This window comes from Elephas maximus, chromosome 3, assembly GCF_024166365.1.
Source record: "Elephas maximus indicus isolate mEleMax1 chromosome 3, mEleMax1 primary haplotype, whole genome shotgun sequence".
NCBI classification, from domain to species: domain Eukaryota; kingdom Metazoa; phylum Chordata; class Mammalia; order Proboscidea; family Elephantidae; genus Elephas; species Elephas maximus.
The window spans coordinates 35,627,982-35,655,031 of NC_064821.1; the positions used below are offsets into that span (position 1 = coordinate 35,627,982).

The following is a 27,050-nucleotide window of genomic DNA, read 5'->3' on the forward strand; positions in this document are numbered from 1 at the left end:
GGGAGGGGAGGCTGTCCTCTCCACCTATAAATACCTTCAAGGTAACGGCGGAAAGTGAAGGGCAGGAATGAGGCGCCCTCCCCAGGGAGAGAGTAGGGAGGCCGGGCCCAGGCAACCGGGGCGGGGCCGGTGCTCCGGGCCTGGCTGCAGGCGCTGCCCTCGGGGCCTGGGGACTCCCAGGGGGCCCATCCGTGGGCTGGCAGTCGTGGCGGGGGTCCCTGTCCAGGCCCAGAGGAAGCACCTGCGGGTGTCCACTGGGCAGGCACTGGCCGCGGGGAACCGGCGGGACCGCAACTTCGGGGCACTTTGGCAGTGCTGGGCAGGGGGTTCAGCCCGGACTCCCCCCGGGGGTCGCAGGGTGGGGGCTGCGCTGCGCCGGAGCGCCCCTCGATGGTCTAGGGTCTGGGAGATGCGCCCTCCGCCCGTGCACCTCGGGGCAGGAGACCCCGCGGGGCCCGCCGGGGACGGGGGACACCTGCCCCCAGCCCCCGCCCCTCCCCCCACCTGCACGGCCCCGCCCCCGACCAGGCCCCGCCCCTGAAGGGCCCGCCCCGCCCCCCGCCCCGGGGGGTCCCGCCTGGCCCAGCCCGGCCCGGGCCTCCCCCTCCTCGCGCCGCGCCGGCTCCGCCCCGCCCGCGGGCTCCCCAGGCCGGGCCGGGCCTCACCGAGGAGGAGGCGCCGCTGGCGGGGCTCCGGGGCTCTGGGTTTCTCTGCTCAGTGCGGCCGTCGCTGCTGCTACCGCGGCTGCCGCTCCCGGTGCCGGTGCCGCGGCCTCCGCAGCCGCCGCCGCCTCCACCGCTCGGGGGACATTGTCCCTTTAAATCGCTCCCCCCGCCGCCCCGCCCCCCCGGCGCGCCGCCGTGACCTCAGCGCGACAGCCCCGCCGCGCCGCCATGATGAGGAGGTCCGGGGAGCCCCCCCCCCGCCCCCCCCCCGCGCCGCCCCGGGGGGGGGGGGGCGGCCAGCGCGCCGCCATGTTGGGAGTGGCCAGGCGGGTCACCCTTAAAGGGCCCGCGTGGCCTGAGAGTCCAGGGAGAGGCTCCGTTACCATGACAACCCCCTGTCCTCCCATGCCCAATGGCTCCCCATCATCCCACTGGTTCTTCCAATGCTAGGCCCGATAATATGACCAGAAAAGTGGGGAGATGGAAGAGAAGTCTCCTCAGGGGTCATTCATAGGTCATCAACTCCAATCTTTAGCCTCCAGGTCCCTGCCCCTAGCCTGCCAACCGCAAACTAAGTCTCTCCTTCCCCATTATCCACCCTGGGCTTCCACATCTCCATGCCCTAAAGCAGTCCTAGGTCCTCAATACTAAACTCCTCTTCTTCACTCAGCTTCCAGCCAGGATTACAGCCTCCAGGATTACCCCATCATGCACACCTAAGAGGCCGGCTGTCTTCTCCCACCCACCACCCATCCACCTGTCCAACCACCCATCCATCTATCCACCCATGCATCCACATACCCCATCAATCAACTAATCCCATTCAATCACCTAACCACTCGTCTACTTACCCCTCCAATCACCTATCCATCCGTCCAAACACCTACTCAACCCACCCATCCACCTCCAATCTACCTACTCATCCATCCACCATTCAACCAGCATCTGACCCAAGTAGCCCCCCAGTTATCCACCCTCCCACATCTCCTCATCCAAACCCCTGCTCAACTCATCCCATCTACCTGCCCATCCCTCTCCCCATCCATTCATCCACACAAACCATTGATCAGTTAATCCCATCCAATCAACTAATCACCCATCAATCCGCTCCTCCAACCACCTGTCCATCCATCATCCATCCATCCAAACATCCACTCAGTCCACCTCCCATCTATCTACTCATCCATCAGCCAATCCATCCACCACTCAACCAGCATCTGATCCAATCAGCCAGTCAGCTATCCACCCTCCCACACCCACACACATCAACCCATCCAAATACCTGCCCAAGCTACCCCATCTACCTGCCCATCCATCTCCCAGCCCATTCTTTCACACAGACCATCAGTCAACTAATCCCATTCAATCAACTAATCGACCATCCATCCACTCCTCCAACCATCTCCCATCTACCTACTCACGCACCCACCAATGCATCCACCACTCAACCAGCATCTGATCCAATCAACCTGTTAGCTATCCACCCCACCATCCTCCCCCACATCAACGCATCCAAATACCTGCCCAACCCACCCTATCTACCTGTCCATCCATCTCCCCACCCAAGCATTTGCCTGTTTATACAACCAAGAAACCACCCACACATCCCTACAACCATCCTACCACCCAAACACCCATCCATCAATTACATGGTTGTTTGCCTGTCTCCTCCACTAGAGTGACAGCTCCGTAAGGACAGGCGTCCTGTCTGTCTGGTTCATTTGTCTTTCCCCAGTAGTCCACTCAGAGTCTCAAGAGACCTCAACAAATATCTGTACGATGTACATAAGCACTTACTCAATTTGAACATTTATTTCCTACTCTTCCTACTATGAGCCAGGTCTTTTCTAGGCACACATAACCACCCTAACAACCTACCTAACCATTCACCCACCAGGTCAAACATCCAGGAAATGCCAACCTATTCACCTAGATTTTTTCCCATTCATCCTACGCCTCACTCACTCAAACACCCATCATGGTTCAAATGCACCAATCATTTACTCAACCATTCACCGAATAACTCAGCCATCTCCACACCCACCCACCTCTTCCTTCACCCACCTCCCATAATGAGGAAGTTCACAACCCCTGCCTGGCTTGGGATTTGGGGACTTACTCTCCTCCAGGGTCTGAGGAGTGTTGGGGATGGGATAGGGGCTTTGCTGGGAAGCAGGTGCTACCCATAACAATGATGGGTACTTTTCATTGAACAACTTTAACTGTGATTCTTCCACTTTATAGAGAACTTTAGATCCATTTTACAGATGAGAAAACCAAGGCTCTGGGAGGATAAAGGCCTAAGGTCATACAGGTGATGAGAATCTCCTTACATCCGTGACACCCCTGATTAGGGCAGAGAGAGGTGAATGGTTGGTGGGAAAAGGTTGCTTTCTGATTGTCAAAGAAACCACAGATTTTACTGAAATCAAGGTTTTACTGGACAACCTCATAGTGCTAGACCAGTTGGCACCTGCAGCTCCACTCCCCACCCTAGGCCACATAGGGCTGAAGCAAGGGTCAGACACCCCTGCCAGACAGCCGTCTCTCTGCTCCCAGGCCACGTGGGCGGGATGGGCAACTCAGGTGGTGTTTCCGTTGGCGCAGGGTGCTTTGAGGGTCAGGGGCTGGCTCTGGAACCCGGGCGTCCTGGGTAGAAGTTGCAAGTTCTGGACAGCATCCATCAGCTGAGCCTGAGTACTCTCCACCTCAGCCAGGCGGCGCTCCTGGGGGAGGCAATGGCAATGGGCTCCGGGCCAAGGGTGCTTGCACCCCACCCCTGGCTCCACCACCGAGCAGATGTGCCCCAGGGCTCAGGCAGGGGTCTCACCAGACTCTTAAGCCTGTGGCCCTCACTGCTTGGAGGGCCCCGCTCTGGTTCCAACTGCGAGGTCCTGTGAGGGTCAGGGGCGAGGGAGGCAGGTCAGAGTCTGAGGAGCCCCCCTCCAGCTCCTCAGTGGAGGGCCAAGGACCCAGGCCACTGGGCTTGGGGAGGGGGCGGGCCCTAAATAAGCCTAAGGAAGGGGCGGGACCAGCTAACCCACCCTTGGAGGCGGGGCTTGGCAAGTTCTGGGTGGGGTTCTCACCAGGATGGGGGAGGCCCCTGAATGAAGGGCCTGGCCCAGCCTGATTGGGAGAGGTTGACTGGGCAGTGGAGCCTGGATGAGAAGACCTGTAGCCCTGGGGGCAGGGCCACCCGGGGAAAGTGCGAACAAAGGGGCGTGGCTGACCAAGGGCCGGGGTAGGGGGGGACCTTGCCGGGTGTGATTGGGGCAGGGCCCCAGTGAAAGACCCGCGACCCCTAGGGGGCGGGGCCAAGGCAGATCTGATTGGAGTAGGTCTGTCTGGGGGCCGGACTGGGCAAGGGGCGGGGCCTTACAGGCGGGCGGGGGGGCGGGGATAACTGGGGGAGGTGCTCACCCAGCACCGAGCCTGGTGTTCAGGTCCTGAAGCTGGCCCCTCAGGTTCTCCTGCTGTTCCGCTAGGGTCCGGACCTGGGCGCCTAGAGCCTCCACGAGGCTGGACAGCTTTTTCTGCTCCTCGCGCACAGCGGCCACCTCGCACTGCAGCTCGGCTAGCTGTAGGGAAGGAGCAGCTGTCACCTGACCTGCCGTCCAGCCCCTTCCACCCCCTGGAGACCCTGACCCGCTGTCCCGTGCACTCTACCTCACCATCGCCGTGCCCCTCTGGGGAGCACCGCTCCCATAATACAAAGGAGGAAACAGGCTTAGAGAGGGCTCCGGGTCACACAGCACAGCGAGCACGGTATTTGAACCTGCAGTCGTTAAGAACTCGGCTCCTAACCAAAAGGTGGGCAGTTCGAATCCATCAGCAGCTCTTTGGAAACCCTACGGGTCAGTTCTATTCTGTCCTATAGGGTTGCTCTGAGTTGGAATATACCCCCACCGCAACGGCCTTTTTTTTTTTTTTTTTTGCCTTCAGCCTTTTTCCCAGCCCTCCTCCCCCTTCTCTCCCCTGCACGGACCTGGGCCAGAGCTCACCTTGCCCACGGGTCGGTGCGTGCCTGGCGCCTGATCTCGGTCCCGCGGCTCATCCAGCTGGCGCTGCCAGGGCACGGACGGCTTCCGAGGCAGGGAGGTGGAGACCCCGGTCCAGGGCCTGCCGCGGGGCGCGGGACCTGTGCGCAGGGATCCCTTGGGCCGCGGCCGGGGCCCTACCGACGGACGGCGGCGAGCGTGGCGGCCCGCTGGGACGCTCTGCGTACGCTGCACTGGCCGAGGCCGCTGCTCCTCCTCTGGCCGTGGCCGGGCCCAACCACCTGCACCGCGGTCGCTGCGCAGGGACTGGCTCTTGGAGATGAGAGGAGTGTGCTTGGAAAGGTCCCGGGGGGCCAGGAAGCCGGGCTTCTCCCCTGCGGAGAAGCTGGGGGTAGGGGTGGGAGATTCAGACTCTCAACTGGCCTCTAAGCTGACCCCATCCGACCTCTGGCCAGAAAGGACCTCCCAACAAAAACCAAAGCTATTGTTGTGGAATCGATTCTGGCTCATGGCAACCCTTTGTGTTACGGAGTAGAACTGCTCCATGGAGTTTTCTTGGCTGTAACCTTTATGGAAGCAGATAGCCAGGCCTTTCTTCCATGGTACTGCTGGATGGGTTTGAACAGGCAACCTTTAGCTTAGTAGTCGAGAGTTTGCACCACCCAGGGACCTAGAAATGACCCTTCGCCTAATCTTTTGCTTCTATGTGACCCTGTCCTTGATGGGATCTTGTTGTGCCCTCTGACTTTGATGTGACCCTGTCCTTAATTTCTGACCACAATGTCATCCTCAGTATGGTTCTCTCTATAGCCCACGACATAATTCCACTCTAACTCTAACTTCATCCCTGACCTCTAACACCATGGGACCCTTGATCTGACCCTCTCTGTAACCTCTCATTCCAATCTGACCCTGGGCCTGATCTCTGCTCAAAAGGGTACCTTCTTCCTTCCCATCATGACCCTGTCCCTTCTCCAATCTCTGACCTTAAACTGATATTCTTCCTGACCCCTGATAGAACATAGTCCTGACCTCTGACACCAAATATGACCCTGCTGATGACCCCTGACATAACCCTGACCCATCTTCTGACCCCCATCTGACTCTGGGCCTGCCTTCTACTTACAAGAACAACCTGTCCCTGACCACATCTTAACATCTGACCCCAACTTGACCACTGATTTGATCCCATCTCCAACCTCTGCCTGAGACTCAATCCTCACCTCTGACCACAATGTCATTTTTTCTCTCTGACCCTAGATGTGACCTCTCCCTGATCCCTGGCATGACCCTGTCTCCAGTCTCTGACCTCTGTGCAATGCTGTGTCTGACACTGATCCCAATGTTACCCTGCGCCTGACCTCTGACATGATCCTGCCCCTACCCATCAGAACCTGGACCACATCTGAGGCAGGCCAGGTTACCTGGTGTGGACCTGGGCTGGGGGTGGCGGGAGACGCATTGGCACTGACACGGGCACAGGCCGGCCCTCCTCGATCGCTCGTAGGATGGTGGGCAGAGGTTCCAGGCTGTCCCGGGTGGCCTGGTGAGGCATGTGGGGAGGACACTGAGCAGGCTCTCTGGGGCCAGAGGTTCCCTGCCTTCTTGCCTCCCTACACATATCCTGCACTCAGGGCTCAGGCCACACCTGGTCAAGCTCAGCAAAGATGGTGCAGAGCTGGGCATGGAGGACTGCCAGCTGGTGGGCCAGGTCGCTGCCACCTTGGTAACCACTGGGTGCTGCGTCCACATCCACTGTGGCCACCTGGTCCAGAAAGTGTTGCATGGCTGGGCCTCGATCCTCCAGGAAGCTATTCATGAAGCCCATGTAGGCCTCCTTCTCACCGAACCTGGGCGGGGCCGGGCTGGGTGAGTCAGGCCAAGTACCAGTACCTCTTCCCCTCACCCCCCACCTACATGCACTCCCCCCAGCCTCCCAGCACCTACGGGGCACGGTTGGCAAGGTTCTGGATGACCTTGGCGATCAGTGTGAGGGTGCGGGCTGGGCCAGGTGCTGGATGCTCTGGGGCCAGGCCAAAGAGGCTGGGCGACAGGATGGCAGGGCACAGGAGTCGCAGGAAGAGAGAAGCGCATACCAGTCTTGGGCCCAGAGCCTCAGAGCCACGTGCCTTGCATGCTTCCCGCCAGCCTGAGAACACGGTGCCAAGCTCTGCTGGGAACCAGCTGGGGCAGAAGAGACAATGATCAGAGGGGAGGGTATGGGCATAAAGGTCATGTGTGGTCAAGGTCATGAAGTCAGGGATCAGGAGCCACCTGTAATCTGGATTGGGACATCAAGGATTATGTTGCTTGAGGTTATGCATCTGCTTGGGGTCAGGGTTTATGGTGTAATGGTAGAGAATCCTGGAGTCCCTAACCTTGGTGTTGGGTATATACGTGGATCACATGGAGATAGAGTTCATGAGCTTGGGTTGTAGCTATAATTGAACATAAGATTGGGATGCCAGAGCACATGATATGAAGTGGGACAAGATTGGGGTACAGGGTCACCTAGTGTCAGAAGTCATGGGAAATCATGATGTCCCATGTTACCTTGAGGTTAGGGGTACAGGTTCACTGAGGGTCAGAAGTCAAGGGATTGGAATCCCAGGATACCTGTGGTCAGTAGATATGGATTTGGGGTTCAGAGTCACTTAAGATCAGGGTCATGGAGTTGGGTGTATGGTGTCACCTGTAGTCAGAGGTTATAAGATTGAGGTCCCATGTTAACTGGGATCAGGTGGCATGGGATTGGGGTATGGGTCAACCGGGGTTAGAAGACAAAGGATTGGGTCCCATGTTACTTGGGGTCAGATGGTACGGCATGGGGGGTAGGATTGCCAGATTTAGCAAATAAAATTTCAGGACACTCAGTGAAACTTGAATTTCAGATAAACTAGAGATAATTTTATGGTATACGTATGTACCAAATATAGGCTCCTGAGTGGTTCATATGGTTTACACTTGACTGCTAACCTAGCGGTCAGTGGTTTGAACCCACCCAGGGGTACTGTAATCTGCTTCTGTTAAGATTACAGCCAAGAAAATCCTGTGGAGCAGTTCTGCTCTGTAACATATGGGGTCGCCATGCCATGAGTTGGAATTGACTTGATGGCATTTAACAACAACTACAACGTGTCTCAAATAGTGGGCCAAAATTTAACTAGGTGTCCTGTATTTCATCTGGTAATCTTAATTGGGGGCCAGGGTCAGCACAGTGACTGAGGACAGGGATAGGTGCAGGTGCTGGGGCCCCTGATTCTCACTCATAGGAGTGGACGATGTTCTCGAACACCTCCTCACAGCCTTCTCGCAGTCTGACCTGGTGCTGGGGCAGCTCAGGCGCCGGGCACTTGCTGGGGTCCACCTCACAGTCCTCAGTGGAGGTACAGAGACGCCGAACAACCTGCCCTGCAACCCAGCATAGCCGGACCGGATCGGGGCACATGACCACCAACACCTACCACACCCAGCCCTCCAACTCACCCCAGAGACACCTAACATCTCTGGGAGTCCCCAACCTCCATCCTAGGATCCCATCGCCACCCACCACCAGCGTCTAGGTTACCCAGGACCCCCAGCCCAGTACTCTGACACCCACCCCCTCAGCTCACCCAGGGTCTCCTGGAGATAATCCTGTGCTACCAGCTTCATGTACTCATCGATGGCTTTGGTGGCCAGTGTGTTTTCCCGGAACAGCAGCGCCTCGCGGCCTCCACAGCGTGCCAGCTCTGCGGTGCCCAGGTCTGTCACCAGTGCCTGGGCAGGGTAGGAGGATGGCATGGCGCAGATTGAGCCGCGGGAATCCAGTCCCTAGGCCCACCCCTTACACCTGGGGCTCAAGCCCGCCCCTCATTGCTGCCGCACCGATGTCGCTGGAGCTTACAATAGTCTGGAACCCCTTACAGCAGAAACTGAGCCTTTTAGACCTGCGGCCCAGCTCAGGCTCCGCTCCTCGCAGCTAACCCCGCCTCTCACAGGTGCTCTTCAGGCTCCACCATTCTCAGTTGACCCGCCCCTCATAGGTGTTGCTGTACTTCTGCCCCTCGCAGCTATTGCTCGAAACCTGTTCTAGCAGTTGAAGCTCAGGCTCCGCCCCTCGCAGCTGATGCCCAGGCCCGGAACTTCACAAGTGACACTCACGCCCTGCCCCTCGCAGTGAGCCGCCCCTTATAACTTGCTCAGTTCCCGCCCCTCGCAGCTGAAGCTTAGGCCTCGCCTCTCGCAGGTGCTACTTAGGTCCCGCCCCCCGAGCCTACCCACCGCTCGTAGCTGACTACCCGTGAAAAAAGACCAGTCCCTTATAATTGATGTTCAACCTCGCCCCTCGCCGTTTAAGTTCAGGACCCACCCTCAGCGCGCGGTCCTCCCGGCCCCGGGCCCCCAGGTCCGCACCGTCGCAGCGCCGCACCTGTGCCCGGCCGGTGGCCTGCAGCACGCGCACCATGGCGGCCGCCAGCTCCTCCTTGGCCTGCGCGGACAGTGCAGACTCGAGCGCCCCGCAGAGGCGCGCGTAGTGAAAGGTGAGGAACTCCGCCAGCTCCTTGTAGCGCTCAGACGGCAGCACGCGCAGCAGTCGCGCCCGAGCCCGTGCCCGCAGCGCTGCGCCAGCCGGCGCCCCCTCAAGCGGGAACCAGCGCTCCAGGCCGGCGGCCGGGCCGCGGGGCGCGCCCAGCTCCGCCAGCGCCAGCGCCACGCGACCCATTGTCGCGCCCCCCGGGCCCGCGCCGCGCAGCCTCAGCGACAGGCGCCGCGCAGGTGGTAGCGCTGCGAAGTGGAAGCGCTCGGACCAGAAGAGAGGGCCGGGGCCGGCCCGCGGCGCGGTGCGTGCCAGCAGTGCGCCGTCCAGCCACAGCTCGGCGCGCACGCCCGCCGCCGCCCGTGGTAGTCCCTTTGCCTCGTGCACCCACACGCTCAGCCACGTCTCCTCCCGCTCCACGTTGTCCTGGGGACCAGGTGGCGTGTCAGCGGAGGGAGGGGGCACGGGCAGCTCAGAGCCTCGCACCCGTGCTCCGTGGCCCTAGGAGGATCGCTGGGCTCCGAGGGGGAGAGAGTGGAGGAACGGGGGTCCTCACGTGGCTCTGCGGAAGCTGCCTAGCTTTTTGGGGGTCTCCTTAAGATAGCAGAAGTGCCTGGGTGGCGCAAATGGTTAAGCTCTCCGTTACTAAGTTGACAGGCGAACCACCCAGAGGCACCTGGGTAGGAAGACAGGCCCAGAGATCTGCTTCCAAAAGGTCACAGCCTTGAAAACCCAGTGGAGCAGTCCTACTCTGCACACATGGGGTCGCCATGAGTCGGAACTGACTGGACAGCCACCAACAACCTGAGAGACGAGGGCTCCAAGTCTGCGAGAGATGCCGCGGAGGGGGGCGTGGCGACTGCCTGGTAGGCGGGTCCGGAACTGAATGGGGGGCGTGTCTCGGAGCTGTTGCGAAAAGCTTGGGGGGGGGGCAGGTGGATCTTGGGGCGGAGTTTGACCGGGCGGGGTTTGGAGAGGGTGGAAGGGGCGGGCCCACTGTGCCGGGGGTGAGGGTTGTATACCAAAGAAGGGGGATTCCCCTGTTGCAAAAGTCAGCTTGGGTGGGGCAGGTGTGTCTAGGGAGCAAGGTTGTGGCATGGGCGGGATTTGGAGAGGGTGGAAGGGGCGGTCCCCGGGTGCTGGGTGGGACTTCTGCGGAACGCTGACCTGGCTGGGCTGGAAGTGGCGACGAAGGTCCTCTATCCAGCGGTCCCTCTCAGCAGCTGAGCGGCAAGAGAAGCAGCGGCTTCCACCTGCCCACGTTACCTGTTGGGGCAGGGGTCCGGGGATGGGGTTGAAGCCAGGATGGCGCCAAAGGGTTGGAGTTGGGACCGAGGTGAGGGTTTCCCGCGCTTACCTGGAAGCAGTGGGGCTCCCCCAGCAGGCTGGGGTGCAGCGGCCAGACCCGCACTTCCCGCTCGGCGCCCAGGTCCAGCTCAGAGAGTGTGGCCAGCGATTCCCGAGAGCCCAGGGCACTGGGAGGCATGGGGAGGGGCAAGTGAGGGGTCATTCTACACACAAACACGCGCGCGCGCGCACACACACGCACACACACTCTTCAAAGGTGTAGAGAGACCTGGGTGGACTTTAACCTAAATTGCATCCTGTTTCTTCCCTCCTTCCAAGCCCCCTGTGGCTCTCCAGGCTCTTAGGATAACCCTCAAACTCCTAGCGATGGCCTGCATGACCCTACATAGTCCAGCCCTTGTCAACCTGTTGAATTCATTGCCCTCCACTCCTTCCCGCATTCTCCGAGCTCCAACCACATCTGCCTTCTTTTTGCCTCTTGAATATGCAAAGCTCCTTCTGGCCTCTTGGCCTTTGCACGTGCTGTTCCTTCTGCCTAGAATGCTTTTCCTGCCCCTCTTGGCCTGGTTAACTTCCACCCACTCTTCGGATCCGAGCTCAGGAGTCAATGTCCAGGAAGCTTTCCCTGGCACTGCCAGACTAGGATGTTGATTTAGCGCCTCTTTTATCCTTGCGGACGGAGAGCTGGGTCCATGGAGGGTCTCTCAGTGATCCCAGTGTCGCCCAGTGGGGCAGGACACAGAGGGGGCAGTAGGGGCTGTTTGATAGAGGTTGATAGAGGAGGGGGAGGGGGCAACACTCTAATCCAGGTCCTCCAGCCCCTCAGAGACCCTTACCCATCCCGGGGAGTATTGGCTCCCAGCTCCGATCTGGCCTTTTTCTTCTCTTTCAGCCTCTTGAGTAACCCCTGTGGGGAGGAGGATGTCAGCTGAACAGAACCCTGTGTTCCATCCTCAGCTCCTTCTTTGCCCCAGGGTCTCCCAGAGGATCTACTGGCCTTGAAGCTCAAGCTGCATTAGCAGGAGTAATAATAAGGGCAACCAACAGCTCCTGTTCTGAAGCATCTCCTTATGCTTTTCTGCATTCTGTATTGAGTTCTCATAAACAGTCTTGAGAGGAATGTTCTTTCATTAGCTTCATTAGACAGATGGGAACACTAAGGAGCAGTGAGCTGTTCAGGACCTCACAGTAAGAATGCCCTTTCAGTTCTGAGGGTCTTGGCATCTTTGATCTCCCCCCAATCCTTCCCACCTCTGCTGGCTGCCTCACCCGAACATTGTGGACCTGGTTGAGACCAGCAGCCTCTGGTTCAGTCCTTCCGGGGGTCCGATCTGTAGTGGTTAGGGGTGGGAGGTTGGGGGTTTGGGATCATCTTAGATTCTGCCCCACATTGAGAGGCTCTCAAGCCCTCTCCACTCTTCAAGCTTACCCGGATCCCTGAGGTTCCCCACGGCCACCTGGATGCTGGCTTCAGAGCTCCCGCTCCCCATCCGGGGCCGTCGGAGACCCTGTTCCCCCACAGGAGAGGGTAGTCAGAAAAGGGAGACAGGCAGGCATGCAAAGGGAGAGGCAAACCACTGTTCAGTCTTTCTCGCATCCCCCACCCCACTCATGGGATCCTTCTCACCTCCTCCTCGCCCCCAAGCAGCACCAGTCTTCCATCAAGCAGGGTGAAGCCCCCAATGTCCCAGACAGGCACATCAGGTGCAGGGGCCTCAGGAATCTGTGGGGCAGGAGGCTCTGGTTCTGGCTCCAGCTCTGGCTCTGGGCAGAGGATGAGGTACTGGGGACCTGGGAGTCCTTTCCTCTCCCTCAGGCCCCCCTCTCCATTTATCAAGCCCCATTAGGAGTTCTCTCCTAGGTGCCTTGCCTCCTTCCCAGCAACCAGGTCAGAATGTATGACCTTAGGTAAGTCTCTACCCCTCTCTGGGCCTTGTACCCACCAACCAATTATTCCCATTTGACTGATGGGGAAACTGAGGCTCAAGGAGGTGAAGAAATTAAGATATGGAGAGCAGGAGGCAGCTGAGATGGATATCCAGGCAGGAGGTGATGAGCCTGGGCCATCAGATATGAGAAGAGACCCGTTGGAGCTGAGAGCCATTTGACATCTGGACACAGCCCATCTGCTATGTACTCAGTACTGTGTCGACTCTTTTATACACCTTCTCTCATTTAATCCTCCAACAGCCCTATCATAACCCCAGTTTTACTGAGAAGGACACTGAGGCCCAAAGAATTTGAGTGACTTGCCTAGGGTCACACAGCTCATGAATGGTTGAGCCAGGCTTCAGACACAAATCTTCTGTCTTAACCAGGACAGCGGGTAGGTCCCAGAGGTTATAATACAAGACACCAGCTGTGGTCCCTTACATAAATAACCAATCTACGGTGGAAAGTGTTCAAAGGAACAGAAAACGGTCAGGCTAGAGGGCAGGAGAATACGAGGCAGCTGAGGTGGATATCTAGTAAGGAGAGGATGAGCCTGGTCCATCGGATATAGGAAATCTGTCAAGGCTGAGAGCCATTTGGCATCTGGACAGTGCTACTCTGGGTCTATTCCTTGTCTTTTCCCCAGATTGGACTCCCAGCCCCTGGTTGCCTGGCCATTCCCCCCAGCCCCCAGGCCCTGGGTTAGGTGGAAAGAGGGAAGAGGGCAGCTGGGCCCCAGCCACTTCCTGCTGAGCTTTTGCAGTCCCCACAGCTTCCTGTGTCTGTAGAGCTGATGCTCTGGAGGCAGACAAAACCCAAGCATCCGGCCTCCCAGCCCAGCCCAGGCTCAGGGTGGGGGACCTATGTACCTGGGTGCTGTGTCTCTGGCTCCGGCTCCAGTGGTGGGCTCTTATGCTTCCCCCAGAGGGTCTTGGATAGCCGGAGGCGGCTCGTCCTCGGCTCCTTTTGGGGTGCGGAGAGGACACGACGGAACAGCGAGCGAGGTGCTGGCTGGCTGCTGACCACGGGTTCCGGGTGGCTCAGCGCCCTTCCCCAGCCCGTGAAGCGACCCCAGCGGGACCCTCCAGCCCCCTTCTCACCGCCATTCCCTGTGTGCCAGCGGTAGGAGCTCAGCGAGGTGGGGGCTGTGAGCTGGGGTTGGGAGGCTCGGCAGGGTGATGGTGGGTCCATGGTGGGGGGGTCCCCTGGGGAGAGAGGCTGACAGTTCTGCCTGTTGTCTGCCCACATGCCACCCTCATCTTGGCCCCCTTCCCACTCTCAGGTCTGCCACTAGGGACCCCCTTGGGGGCACACACACTCCCTTCCTGCAGTTGCTCCCTTACCTCGATTTCCTGACCAGCCCTAGACTCAGCAGCCGTCTGCACCCTGCCTGGCTTCCTCCTGCTGAACCCAACTCCACGTGACCCTGTCTGTCCCACCCCACCCCGCAACCAGGCTGGGAGGGCACAGCGGGGGCAGGATGCTGAGGGGAGAAGAGATGGCAGTAGGTTTCTGGCCAGAAGGATCCAGAGTCCCTCACTGAGCAGGAGGCAGTCTCTCTGAGCCTCGGTTGCCTTCTCTGCAAAATGGGCACAGGCTGGTGAGAGTATGGAGCAACGGGAACTCTCGTTCACTACTGTTCAAATGTAGAGAGATTCACCGACGCTGGAGAAGTGTTTGGGATGCCCTACCAAAAGTGAACACACACCTCTCCAATGGCCCAGCAATTCTACTACCAGCTGTGCACCCAGCAGAAATGCCCGTTCTTGATGTGAGTTGCCGTGGAGTTGATTCTGACTCATGGCAACTCCATGTGTTACTGAGCAGAACTGACCCAGAGTATCCTTGTCTGTAATCTTAACAGCAGCAGATCGACAGGCCTTTTTCTTCTGCAGTGCTGGTGGGTGGGTTAGAACTGCCAACATTTAGCTTAGCAGTTGAGCGCAAACTGTGCCACCTACCAAGCCTATTAAAAATGTATATATACTTTTATATATATATAATATATATACACGTACCACTCATTGCTATCAAGCCAATTCCAACTCATAGCGATCCTACAGAACAGAGTAGAACTGCCCCATTGGGTTTCCAAGGCTGTCATCTTTATGCAAGCAGACTGCCACACCTTTCTCTTGCAGAAATGCTGGTGGATTCGAACTGCTGACATTTCGGTTAGCATCTGTGTGCTTAACCACTGAACCACCAGGGCTCCTTATGTATATGTACATATAATATAGATATAATTGTAGTGAGTATATATATATATAACAAAGAATTTGCCGTTTCAACGTATTTTACATGTACAATTCAGCGACATTAATCACTTTTATGTTGTGCAACCATCACCACCATCCGTTTTTAAATTATTATATCGCCATTAACAGAGACTCAGAGCCCCCTAAGCAATGACTCTCCCTTCCCCATCCCTCCCACCCTTGGTAGCCACTAATAAGCTTTGGTATCTATACGTATGTTTCATAGTCATCCAGTGCTGCTACAACAGAAATACCACAAGTGGATGGCCCCAGCAAAGAGAAATCCATTCTCTCATTGTCTAGTAGGCTACAAGTCCAAATCCAGGGTGTCAGCTCCAGGAGAAGGCGCTCTCTCTCTGTCGGCCCTGCAGTAAACTTCCCGTCATCGGCCTTCCCTTGGCCTGGGAGCATCCCAGCGCAGGAACCTCAGGTCCGAGGGACGCGCTCCGCTCCGGGCGCTGCTCTCTTGGTGGTATGATGGTCCCACATCTCTCTGCCCAATTCTCTCTTCCAGACCTCGAAAAAGATTGGCTCAAGACACTCCTAGTCTTGTAGACCTCATCAACATAACTGCCACGAATCCATTTGATTACATCATAGTGATAGGATTCACAGCACACAGGGAGATCACATCAGAAGACAAAATGGTAGACACTCATACAATTGTATAAGGGAATTATGACCCAGCCAAGCTGACAGACATCTCTGGGGGACACAATTCAATACACGACATTATGCCACTTCTAGATATTTCATGTAAATGTATCCCATTTGTAATAGCCCCTAACTAGAAATAATGTAAGTGTTCATATATAATAGCATGGATACATTGGGGCCTCGTCCCACGATGGAGTACTATACAGCAATGAGAACAAACTACTGAACAACTCAACTCAGATGGAATCATAAACCCAATGATGAGCAAAAAACAAAACAAAAAGCCCCCAAAAGAAAGACAAAACAAAAAACTCAAACAGACAATCAAGAGTTTAAACTCTATGACTGCATTTATGTAAAGTTCAAAGGCAGGCAAAACTATGTATAACAAGTCAGAATAGGGACTGGGAGGGGACAGGAGGTGGGCTCTGGGAAATGGTCATGTTCTATTTCTATTATTATTGAGGTGAAATTCACGTAACATAAATTTAATGTATTCTATTTCTGGAGCTGGATGCTGGTTACATGGGTGCGTTCCATTCTGAAAATTCACTGAGCAATAGATAAACTTTTTTGTGCATTTTCTGTATCTCTGTTTTATCTCAACCAATGTTTACTTGGAAAAAAGAAGTGGGTTGATCTGAGAAATACGAGTCAGTGTGAGAATTAACAGAGTGCCAGGAGCTGGATGGGAGTGGGGGGTGGTTGAGTGCCAGGTGGCCCCCCTCTCTCGCTGTGTGACCCCAGGCAAGTCACTTCCTGTCTCCGAGCCTTGGTTTCCTGATTTGTACAACAGGATGAGAATATCAGTTTCAAAAGATTCATTCTGAGAGTCTTCTTTTATTCAACAAGTGTTTCCTGAAACCCTACTCTGTGCTGAGGGCTGGAGAATCAAGAACTAAACAGACTTAGAGCTTACAGGCCCGTGAGGGAGACAGATTCTGAAGGCAAACGAAGCACATTTCTAGTTGAACTGGAGTAGCACTAAGCTGAAGTGATGCTCTTTGAGCTGGAAAAATCAGGGAGGGCCTCCTTGAGGAGGTGACATTTACAACCTGAAGCAAGATAAGGAGCCAGCCATACAAAGGATGTGCCGGCTAGAAGAAGCAGTTTGTGAAAAGGTAGGTATGACCAGAATCCATGGGTTGGGGGGTAGGGAAGGGTTGCACAAGATCCACTACCCCCGCCCCCAGATGAGCTCCATATTCAGAAGGGCCCCAGGCTTAGTTTAATGCTCTACTGTTTCGGGTGTTGAGGTCCCTAGGTGGTACAAATGGTTTGCACTCAGCTACTAACCAAAAGTGGAGTCATCGTGTGGCCCAAACAGTTAAGTGCTCAACTACTAAGAAAGGTTGGTGATTTGAGCCCACCTAGAGGTGCCTCAGAAGAAAGGACTGGTGATCTGCTTCCAAAGTGTCACAGCCTTGAAAACCCTATGGAGCGCAGTTCTACTCTCCACACATGGGGTCACTATGAGTCGGAGTCAACTCAATGGTAATTTTTTTTTTTTTTCGGTTTTGTTATATTTTAGGTCAGAGTGGTGGCGGTGCAGTGGTTAAGAGCTTGGCTGCTAAACAAAAAATTGCCAGTTCGAACCCACCATTTGCTCCTTGGAAATGCTATGGGGGAGTTTTACTCTTGGGTTAGTGGGTATAGGGTTGCTATGAGTGGCAATGGGTTGTTTTTTTGGTTTGTGTTTTAGGTGAAAGTTTATAGCACAAATTAGTTTTTCATTCAAAAATTTGTATACAAATCGTTTTGTGACATTGGTTGCAATTCCCTCAATGTGTCAGCATTCTCCCCTTTTCCCTTTCCACCCTGGGTTCTCCGGGTTCATTCACCCAGTTTTCCTGTCCCTTTCTGCATTCTCGTCTGTGTTTTTGGGCAAGTGTTGCCCATTTGATCTCGTAAAATCGCTTGAACTGAGAAGCACATTCCTCTCGTGTGTTATTGTTTGTTTTATAGGCCTATCTAATTTTTGGCTGAAAAGTGGACTTCAGGAGTGGCTTCAGTTCTAAGAGGGTGTCCAGGGACCATAGTTTCAGGGGTTGCTCCAGTCTCTGTCAGTCGCGTAAGTCTGGTGTTTTTTTTTGTGAATTTATATTTTGTTCTACATTTTTTTTCCTGCTCTTTTTGTGATTCCTGTCAGAACTGTCGGTGGTGGTAGCTGGGCACCATCTAGTTCTGGGCTCAGGCTGGTGGAGGCTGTGGTTCATGTGGTCCCTTAGTCCTTTGGACTGATATTTTCCTTGTGTCTTCGGTTTTCTTCATTTTCCTTTGCTCCCAACTTGATAAGACCAGTAGATGTATCCTAGATGGCTGCTTGAAAGCTTTTAATAGATCCCAGGCACAACTCACCAAAGTGGGTTGAAGAACATTTTCTTTATGAACTATGCTATGCCAGCTGGCCTAGATGTCCCTCGAGACCATGGTCCTCAGCCCTCAGCCCCAGTAACTTGGTCCCTCAAGGTGTTTTGATATGTCTAGGAAGCTTCTATGGCTTTGCCTTGTTCAAGTTGTGCTGACTTCCCCTATATTGTGGGTTGCGTTTCCCTTCACCAAAGCTGACACTTGTCTACTCTCTAGGTAGTGACTTCCTCTCCCCACCCTTCCCCTCCCTCATAACCATCAAAGATTTTTTTTTTCTGTGTTTAAACTTTTTCTTGGTTTTTATAATAGTGGTCCCATATAGTATTTGTCCTTTTGTGATTGACTTATATCACTCAGCCTAATGCCCTCCAGATTCATCCATTTTGTGAGATGGTTCTCGGGTTCATCATTGTTTTTTACCATTGCGTAGTATTCCATTGTGTGTATGTACCATAATTTGTTTATCCATTCACCTGTTGATGGGCACTTAGGTTGTCTCCATCTTTTTGATATTGTGAATAATGTTGCAATGAACATGGGTATGCATATGTCTATTCATGTGATGACTCTTATTTCTCTAGGAGTGGGATTGCTGGATCGTATGGTATTTCTGTTGTTGTTAGGTGCTGTTGAGTCATTTCCTATGTACAACAAAATGAAACATTCCCAGTTCTGCACCAACCTCACAATCGTTGTTATGCTTGAACCCACTGTCGTAGCCATTGTGTCAATCCATCTTGTTGAGAATCTTCCTTTTTCTCTGGCCCTCTACTTTGTCAAGCATGATGTCCTTCTCTAGGAGCTGATCCCTCCTGATAACATGATCAAAGTATGTGAGATGTAGTCTTGCCAACCTTGCTTCTAAGGAGCATTCTGTTGTACTTCCAAACGGTATTTCTATTTCTAGCTTTTTAAGGAGACGCCATATCATTTTCCATAGTGGTTGTACCGTTTTATGTTCCTGCCAGTAGTGAGTGCATAAGAGTTCCAATCTCCCTGCAGCCTCCCAACATTAATTATTTTCTGTTTTTTTTAATAGTGCCAGTAATGTTGGGGTAAATTGGTATCTCATTGTAGTTTCGATTTGCATTTCTCTAATGGCTAATGATCACAAGCATTTCCTCCTGTGTCTGTTAGCTCCCTGAATATCTTCTTTGGTGAAGTGTGAAATTCTTAATTTTTGAACAAAGGGTCCCACATTTTCATTTTGCATGGACCCCTCAAATTATGTAGCCTGCCCTGAGGAGAGGGATCTTTACTGAGGGTCAAAGACCTTTCTCCTGGAGCCGGACACGTATGGGCAGGTACACCCACCTTAGAAGTGCTCACTTCATTCATACCCCCTCAGGCCACCCTTTGCTACAATCTTGCAGAGCCTTTTGGTGCATGCCCTCAGGTGTACCCCCTCAGCCTTTACCACTCCCCAGCATGCTGTCCCCCCTCCCAACTCCCAGAACCTGCATGTGTGCCTGAGGGCTTTCTGTGGAAGCTGGAGTCCACACTGCCCATGATGGATTGAACTGTATCCCCCCTAAATATGTACTGAATTCTGGCCCTTTCACCTGTGGATGGATTCTGTTTGGAAATAGAGTTTTTCTTTTGTTATGTTAATGAGATCATACCCGAGTAGAGTGGATCCTAAACGTAATCACTTCTGAGTTATAAGAAGACCAGAATAAACACAGAGACACACACATGGGGAAGACAGACACCATGTGAGGATCACCTACAAACCAAAGAACACCAAGGAACCAAGGAATTCCCTAGGCTACCGGCAAGGGAAGAATCAACGCAACCAAGGCCCTGATTTGGACTTTTAGCCTCCGGAACTGTGAGAAAATATATGTTCTTTAAAGTCAGCCACTTGTGGTATTTGTGTTACAGCAACACTGGGAACTAAGACACTGCCTGTGTGACAAGCAGCCCAAAAGTGTCGGCAGATGAACACCTCCTTGAGAACAGCCCTCATCCAATGATTGATGTAAGTTGGTGGATCAGTACTTCAGCTCCCTCGCCCCTGGGTGGGATGACACTCACAAGTCTGCTCTGCGATGTCTCCCTGAGGTCCTCAGTGGGAGCTCCAGTTGCCCACAGTGGGAACTTGCTTGATGGCACACACTGTACTGGCCTCCCTCCCTCTTTGTCTCACTCTTGTACTACTCCACTTGTGTTTCCTGGGGTCACCTCCCAAATAAACTACTTGCACTGGGATTCCTGTCTTAGGATCTGCTTCTGGGGCACTCAACCTAAGACAATGCTTGCAAACACAGATGGCACGTGCACATGGCTCCTTCCATGGTCTCTTTACTGGGGGCCTGAAGCTGGCAGGATGGGAGGTAGCTCCCTCCTGGACCTCCAAGAGGCCCTCCTAGCAGTTCTTGGCTTCACATCCTAGAAAAGAAACGAGAGTGTGAAGCTTGGGGGTGGGAGGCTGGATATGCCATTCCCAAGGTGGGACCCTGGATGGGGAAGGGGACAGGGTCTCTAAGTCAGGGGGTGGTATGAAGCCCACTGCAGGCCAGGGTGGGTGGATTGATAGCTTAATGAAGTGGAGTGGCAGTATGCAGGTAGCATGAAGTTGTGGAGACTGGGTCCAGGTGTGATTACAGAGGACGTTTGGTGATCAGGGACAGGGAGGATGTCATGAGGCTGAGGTTGTGCTGGCTGGGCCTAGGTTGCTCCAGTGTAAGAGTTGCCATCAGGGGTCAGAGAGCAAGGGGCTAGGCAAGGACCCTGGGGGCAAATGACTGGGAACACAGTATTAAGGGCTGGGCAGTGATTGTGCTGGCAGAGAGGTTTTAGGTAGGGGCTCAGGGACTAGGCCAATGTTACGCAGACAGAAGGCCTTTGGGTAGGGGGCAGGGGCCAGGCTGCATGGGCTGGGATGAGGTTGTGCAGGCAGAGGGGTTGTGACTTGGATATAGATCATGCAGGCCAGGCTGAGGTTGTGTGGGCAGAGGGGTCCACTCTCTGGTTGGGCAGAGTTGTTAGAAGCTGGGCAACAAAGTGGCTGTGGCTGGGGTTCTCAAATGGGGCGAGGGGACTGTGGACAGAAGCAGGGCTGAGGCTATGCAGGCCGAGGTCAGGGGGCAGTGACTGAACACTGGGCCAAAGTTGCCTGAGTAAAAGGTCTGCCAAGGGGGACCAGGAGCCTGGCTGGGGCTGTAACAGCAGGCAGGGGTCAGGGACCCTGCCGAGCTTGTGCGGAGGGGCTGGGAGCAGAGGTAGTGTGGGAGGTGATGACTCACGGCTGCAAAGCGCGGCCAAGTGTGCAGCAGATTGAAGAGCGCGTCGCCGGGGCAGTGTGTGCTCACGAGCTGGCGGTGGCCCAGCACCTTGTAGTCGGGTCGCAGGTAGCCGAAGCGCAGCGCGCAGCGCGGCAGTTCGTCGCGCATGGTGCGCAGCGCGGCGTCGGTGGGCAGCTCCGCCGTGTAGTTGCCTACGAAGGCCACCCCGAAGCCGAGGGAGTTGTGGCCAAGCGTGTGCGCGCCCACGCGGTGCCAGCCGCGGCCCTCATATACGTAGCCGTCCGAGCCCACCACGAAACTAAGGAGCAGAAGGGCAAGAGGCACCACGTGGAGTCAGGGAGGCCGACCTCATCCTGCCCACCCCGAGGCCTTGCCTCCTGACTCCAAACCCTACCACTGAGCCGGGGTCACACCCACCCCAAGTTCCGCCCCGGCACCTTGGTTCTCCCAAGTCCAGGTCCTGCCCTACTCCCGGCACAGACCTGCGAGTCCTCTGGCTCCACCCCTCAGCGTTGGCCTCGCCCCTTTATCCCAGAGCGCCGAGTGTCTCAAATTTTGCTCCTGCCCAGTTCTGAGCCCACTTGTGCTTTAGGCCACGCCCCATCACTGCCCTGTCCCGGCCCATCACAGGCCCCACCCCTTCCCTCAGGCCCCGCCTCTTTCTCTAGTTCCCTCCCGCAACCTAAGCATCACACCAAAACCAAAAAACCAAACCCAGTGCCGTCGAGCCGATTCCGACTCTTAGCGACCCTATAGGACAGAGTAGAACTGCCCCATAGACTTTCCAAGGAGCGCCTGGCAGATTCGAACTGCCGACCCTTTGGTTAGCAGCCAAAGGGCCAGCAGTTCGAAACCTCCAGTGGCTATTACACAGCCTAGCGATTTCTGGTCCCTGTTAAGGCCCCGCCCCCATTACTGTTTGTTCCTCTTCACCCTGGCTCCGCCCACCCCAAGCTGTTCCTCCACTCAGCTAGCTCGGTTAACCCTAAGCCACGCCCCCTCAGGCCCAACCTCCCCCCCAGCCTTGGCCCCGTCCCGGCCGGGCCCCGCCCACCTATAGCCGATGTCGCCCCAGCCGCGAGTATCCTGGTGGAATCTCTGCATGGAGCGCATGTTGGCGGCGCATTTCTCGAAGTCGGTGCAGGGCAGCTCGGGAATGTATGTGTGATGCACATACAAGAAGCCGAGCGGCAGCTTCAGTGGCGTCGGTTGGTGCCGGTACGGCGCGGCGCCCCAGCGGCAGCGGGGGTGAATGGCGGGGCACCCTGAAACGGGGTCCAGGGCTGGAGTCAGCATGCGCTCTTCCACCTGCTGCTTGCATCACCATTAGAACGCATATATAGGCTATTTCTCCAGCCCCCTGCCAGATTTGGGGAGAGTGTAGCTCACTGAACATCGGCCCTCACTGGGATCTAACTTAACCACATCTAACGAAGTCTCTGACATGTTCAGACATCTGCTATGACTTTCACGACCTTCACAATAAGCCCAAGAATTTTAGCTCAGCCTTCAAGGCCTTTACAACCCAGGGGTCAACGCTCCCTCTAGCTTGCCTGAGCCCTAGGAATCTTAGAAAAGAGGAATCTTATTAAACCCTACAGCAAATCCAAGATATTGTAAGGATTTCCCACCCCATCCCCTGCCCCCCCCACCCTGTTTCACTGAAGAAAGTCCAGAGAAGTGAAGCAGCTCCCCTAAAGTTGCACAGGGAGTAACTGGCTGAACTCCTATTCAAACTAAAGTTCTAAGCTTGGTCTCTCTTGAACTTGCCCTGGGCTCTGAGACCTCTGTGTCTTTACCTATGCTGAGCCCACTACCTGGAATGCCCCCTCTTCCTCACTTTTTTGTCAGACAAACTCCTATTCATCCCTCAATACCCAATGCCAGCATTTCCTCACCTGTACACCTTCCCTGGCTCCCCAGGCAGAGCCCTTATTCTCCCATCTGGACTCCCCCATTCCCTAGATCCCCTGACCACATGAGGCTGGGTGTGTCTGGGAGGGTGGAGGGAGTGGGAGGCCTTCTCACCCAGGAAAGCCTCGGTGAACTCCTTGGTGGCATGGCTGGCCACTTGAGCCAGCTGATCTTGGCTCATGCCCTGCAGCTGGAGGTGTGTGGGGTCCAGTCTCTGTAGCAGGAGGAGGGCCCCCCACACCTGCTGGGTAAGGGTGGGGGCTGAGGTCAGGACAGCCCCATTCTGCCGTCGAAAGTTGCTTCGGAGTCCTGGCTCTCTGGCCACACCAGCGCCATAGTACTGGCTCAGCAGGAGGCTGAGGGGTGGCTGGGGCTCAGAGGTCCGACTCAGGTAGTCTCCCAGGAGGATCCCATCCAGGGCACCATTGAGGAAGGCTGTGGTGAGCTGTGAGGCTTTGGGGTCCAGGAGAGTGAAGGTCTGGGGGGCAGAAAACTGGTCCCAGCAGCCCTCAGCTCCCAGGCCAGGTTGGCTCTCGGTCTGGGGGTCCTGGAGAAAGGTTAGGCCCAGGTCTGTGGCCAGGGTGACCGCCAGGAGGCTGTCCACGCTGGTGGGGAACATGGCTTTGGTATCTGGAGAGGCAGCTTCCACATCTAGAGAGGTGACATCTGGTGAGGCCACTGTGAGTCCTGGGGAGGCGGCTCTTACCTCTGGAACGGTAGCTCCAACATCTGGAGAGGTGGCTTCGGCATCCTGAGGGGGGGTTGTGCTATCCAAGGGCAAGTTCACCACCCTGCGCCCCTGCAGCCCTGCCTCCAGCCCAGCCAGCAGCGGCTGCACAGCCACAGTTGAGCCATCGGGTGCCAGCACTACACCATACTCCCTCCCATCCCGTACATCATGTTGGGTCACTTTCTCTGTCAGGCCTCGAAGCTCTGGGCTCAGCCGGTGGGGATCCAGTTTGATGGCCTTGAGGAGCTGCTCCTTCAGTAGGAAACGGTAGAGGGGGTTGTGGGGGCCGGAGTCCTGGGCTGACAATAGCCACGTGGAGGCCGTGGGTCTGGCTTCGGTCACAGGCGCCTTCTGCTCGAGCTCACCCAGGGCCTTGATGATGAAGTCCATGAGCAAGGGCAAGGAGGCTGTGGAGAGGAGGGGAACTGTCAGCCTAGTGGCCCAGCCCCACCCCTCCCTCAGCACCACCCCCCTACTCCACGCTTTCTCAATGCCTCCTTCCGACAACCCTGTGACCCCCAACACTGTCCTTGTGTAGATAAGGAAACTGAGGCACACAGACAACGAGTGTTCATGATGCATCAGGCCTTGTGTTAAGCAGCTTGGACTAATTCTGAGCACTAGGGAGCGATGGCAGGATTATGAGCAGGAGAGGGATGTCCCAAGATTGTTCCTTTGGCTGCCATGTGGAGAATGGACTTGTGGGGGGCTAGAGCAGGGAAGGGGAGACAGTGTGGAGATGTGCAATGAAGGGTGGGGGCAGTGGAATGGAGGGAAGAAGACTGTGTTCCTAGGCATGTAGGAGAGAAGATGAGCAGTTCTTGGTGATGGACTGGATTTGGGTGAGATTAGAAGGAAAGATGTCCTGAAGGATGGGCCTGCACCTCTTTGGGGGAAATGTCAGTGGCTAAGCCTGGAACCCAAAAGTGCTGGACCTAGAGCTGGGGGTTAGTAGAGTCCCTGGGTGGTGCAAATGGTTAACGCACTTGTCTATATTGGAGGTTCGAGTCCACCCAGGGATGTCTTGGAAGAAAGGCCTGGCAATTCACTTCCAAAAAATCATCCGTTGAAAACCCTGTGGAGCACAGTTCTATTCTGACACACCTGGGGTCACCATGAGTCGGAATTAACTTGACAGCAGCTGGTTTGTGTTGAACAACAGCTAACATTTACTAAACCAATGCCTGAAACTGTCCTAAGTGACTTATATGACTTAACTCATTTAGTCTTCACAACAACCCTGTGAGGTGGGTCCTCTTGCGGATGAGTTACCTGAGACACAGGTTAAATTACCTGCCTGAGGTCAGATAGCCAGGAAGCGGCAGAGCTAGGATTTGAATCCAAGAAGGCTTCATCCTCTTACTCTGCCGCCTAGAATCCAGGTTCTTCCCCCAGACAGTTTACACTATAATTTCTCTAAAACTTTGTTCTTCTCTCGCCCCAAACGCCCTTCTCTGCTTTTCTACCAAGTAAAATTCTTCTCCTTCTTCCCTTCCTAGCTCTACATGTCTTTCCTGTCTTTGCTTCCTCCGCCCCAGGTTCCTCCCCTCACCTTGCCCTGGTCCTATGGGCCTGGGAGCATCTGTGTCCCTTGGTTCCTGGAGGGCTGAGACCAGCATTGGAGTCTCTGACCTTGCTCACAAACAGGGCTAGACACGGAAGGCGCAGCAGTACACTTTCGCAGACCCAGAGTCCCAGCCCAGGCATCTGCCCTCCGACCCACCTGTCCCAGGCTTTGGCCACAGCAGCAATCCCAGCAGGATCCAGAGGACACCCTGGGCCATCATTGTTGTGTTCCACCTTCCAGGGGGGCAGATCCAGTTGACCTCAGCGGAGGCTCAGTGCTACTGGAAGGACACAGGCGTGGAGAACAGAGCAGGGCCTTTGGCCACAGTCAAAGTCCAGGGTGAATGACTCGCTGTCCCTCGCAGAGCTGTGTGGAGGAGGAGGCGGTGGGGGGAGGGGTCCGGGGTTTACAGTCAACCAGACCTTGGACCTCAAGTTGTTTTCCATCCTGTTCTGTCCCTCCCAGGCTGGGGTCAAGCAGGGGAGGCCCATCTCAGGAGGGGCTGGAGGCCAGGTAGTTCAGACTCCAGCAAACTCTGCCCATTCCCAGGAGAGGTAGACTGAGGCTAATCCAGCGAGCCCTGCCAATCCCCATGGTGACAGCTCTATAGCTCTCAGGTGTTTGCTGGACTGGTCAGACCAGCTGTGCTGGGGGAATGGAGAGAAGGGACAGCCCTGACATTGGCCCCTCCTCCTGGCTTCCTTGGGGCTAGGACTCCAATTTCAGACAGAGGAGGGCAGTAGGGGCCAAGTTCTTGCAGAGGCCTACTTGAGCCCCAGGGGACCAGGAGATGCTACCACCCACTGGGTTCCAAATCTGTCCTCAAACTACCAGAGGCAGCTGTGAGCTGGCAGAGGGCCCTGGTGTGAGGGGGCCCCTGGCTTAGCCCAGGAGCCAACTTCTGGGCTTACCTGGGTTGGCAGTGAGGAGCTGTCCCTCTTTCATAGGTGCCCAAGACTGAGTCCCCAAAGGAGTGTGCCTGCCTCCCCTTTATTCTGGCATCAGGTGTGGCCCATGTGATTGGGGCTGTGGTGCGGATTGCTTCACCCTGGGCCTCCCACCCTGAAACCAGCCTGGGGAATTTTCTGGAGACCCACCAGGCTAGGGACTTAGCACAGGGCGGGCCCTAGGTGAGCTGGGAATGCCCAGGGTGAGCCAGGCTCAGGATTTCCCAGGGGCCACCCCACTGGAGCAGAGGGCTGGGCATTCCGGGGGGCTCGGGGTCGGAGGTGAGGGAGGGAGTGAGTGGGGGCCAAAGGGGAAATCCTCCTCCATGCTTGAGTTTCCAAGGATTTGGGGATGGGGCTCGAACCACCAGAAGGATGTGGCTTTGTGTCCGTCTAGGGCAGGGACCAGGGTGTACAGAGTGAGACATCCACTTTGGACAGAAAATTTAAGGCAGTATAAAAAAACTCAGTCATTAAGATAAATTCCATTATATAATATAAAAAAACCAAAAACTAAACCCATTGCTGTTGTCTATTCTGACTCATAGTGACCGTGTAGGACAGAGTAGAGTACTTTCAAGCATCAGCTGGTGGATTTGAACTGCCAACCTTTTGGTTAGTAGCCGAGTTCTTAACCACTGCACCACCAGGGCTCCATATATAATATATATATTATAAATTATTTTCATATCTGAAATATTTTAATGTGATATTAAAAAAAAATCAAAATTAACGCAAAAAGTCCATGATGCACAAAATACCAAAATTTACCAGGTGCAGGGACTAGGGTAAGGAGAGTGAGACATTTGCCTTGGACCCTAAATTTCAGACGGCACCAAAAATCCCAGTCATCGACATAACTAATATTTTAATGCAATTTAAAAAAATCAAAACAAATGCAAAAAAGTCAATGATGTATAAAACACCAAAATTTTAA

General features: G+C 55.2%; 4 protein-coding genes across 21 annotated transcripts in view; 1 reads left to right on the forward strand and 3 right to left on the reverse strand.

Annotated features, from left to right (window-relative positions):
• The window catches only part of WIZ (WIZ zinc finger), a 29,693-nt gene extending 28,884 nt beyond the window's left edge, over positions 1-809 (reverse strand). For 6 of the 7 annotated variants that reach the window (XM_049877231.1, XM_049877229.1, XM_049877226.1 and 3 more), the window contains exon 1: positions 666-809. The gene's annotated coding sequence lies outside the window, so the exon portion shown is untranslated. Of the gene's footprint in view, positions 1-34; positions 168-665 lie in introns of those variants that run through there. The other variant, XM_049877225.1, reaches the window with a different exon arrangement.
• A 2,099-nt stretch (positions 810-2,908) lies between these two features.
• Positions 2,909-14,118, reverse strand: RASAL3 (RAS protein activator like 3). Of its 2 annotated transcripts, none has more exons than XM_049877234.1 (18): positions 13,523-13,611; positions 13,292-13,385; positions 12,118-12,254; positions 11,920-11,998; positions 11,760-11,821; positions 11,327-11,397; positions 10,540-10,657; positions 10,350-10,448; positions 9,075-9,608; positions 8,278-8,422; positions 7,930-8,074; positions 6,611-6,847; positions 6,312-6,513; positions 6,088-6,206; positions 4,667-5,048; positions 4,086-4,243; positions 3,496-3,559; positions 2,909-3,391 (listed from the first exon to the last, which is right to left on the reverse strand). In XM_049877234.1, the coding sequence occupies exons 1-18, from the start codon at positions 13,526-13,528 to the stop codon at positions 3,248-3,250; spliced, it is 2,796 nt and encodes a 931-aa protein (XP_049733191.1). In that variant the 5' UTR covers positions 13,529-13,611; the 3' UTR covers positions 2,909-3,247. The 2 variants fall into 2 exon arrangements, with proteins under 2 accessions (XP_049733191.1, XP_049733190.1); XM_049877233.1 differs by adding an exon at positions 13,766-14,118 and having other exon boundaries at positions 2,910-3,391; positions 13,292-13,627.
• A 789-nt stretch (positions 14,119-14,907) lies between these two features.
• The window catches only part of LOC126072303 (ultra-long-chain fatty acid omega-hydroxylase), a 97,673-nt gene continuing 85,530 nt past the window's right edge, over positions 14,908-27,050 (forward strand). For 8 of the 11 annotated variants that reach the window (XM_049877263.1, XM_049877253.1, XM_049877255.1 and 5 more), the window contains exons 1-2: positions 14,908-16,458; positions 19,592-19,688. The gene's annotated coding sequence lies outside the window, so the exon portion shown is untranslated. Of the gene's footprint in view, positions 16,459-16,787; positions 16,832-17,302; positions 17,409-19,591; positions 19,689-27,050 lie in introns of those variants that run through there. The other 3 variants (XM_049877256.1, XM_049877258.1, XM_049877259.1) reach the window with 3 other exon arrangements.
• PGLYRP2 (peptidoglycan recognition protein 2) lies at positions 19,732-25,514 on the reverse strand. Its single transcript, XM_049877250.1, has 5 exons — positions 25,323-25,514; positions 22,984-24,006; positions 22,010-22,220; positions 20,956-21,253; positions 19,732-20,098 (listed from the first exon to the last, which is right to left on the reverse strand). Exons 1-5 carry the CDS (start codon positions 25,384-25,386, stop codon positions 20,012-20,014), a joined length of 1,683 nt encoding a protein of 560 aa, XP_049733207.1. The 5' UTR covers positions 25,387-25,514; the 3' UTR covers positions 19,732-20,011.

Bases quoted from the DNA above. Each gene is read 5' to 3' on its own strand.
- PGLYRP2 (XM_049877250.1), bottom strand. From the start codon at position 25,386: ATGATGGCCCAGGGTGTCCTCTGGATCCTGCTGGGATTGCTGCTGTGG. The intron at 24,007-25,322 runs GTGGGTCGGAGG...TCCTCTCCACAG, and splicing joins GTGGCCAAAGCCTGGGACAG to CCTCCTTGCCCTTGCTCATG. The intron at 22,221-22,983 runs GTGAGAAGGCCT...ACCCCGTTTCAG, and splicing joins GTTCACCGAGGCTTTCCTGG to GGTGCCCCGCCATTCACCCC.
- RASAL3 (XM_049877233.1), bottom strand. From the start codon at position 13,613: ATGGACCCACCATCACCCTGCCGAGCCTCCCAACCCCAGCTCACAGCC. The intron at 10,658-11,326 runs GTAAGGGTCTCT...CATGCCTCCCAG, and splicing joins GCCAATACTCCCCGGGATGG to TGCCCTGGGCTCTCGGGAAT. The intron at 5,049-6,087 runs GTAACCTGGCCT...CCCTACCCCCAG, and splicing joins CCAGCCCAGGTCCACACCAG to CTTCTCCGCAGGGGAGAAGC.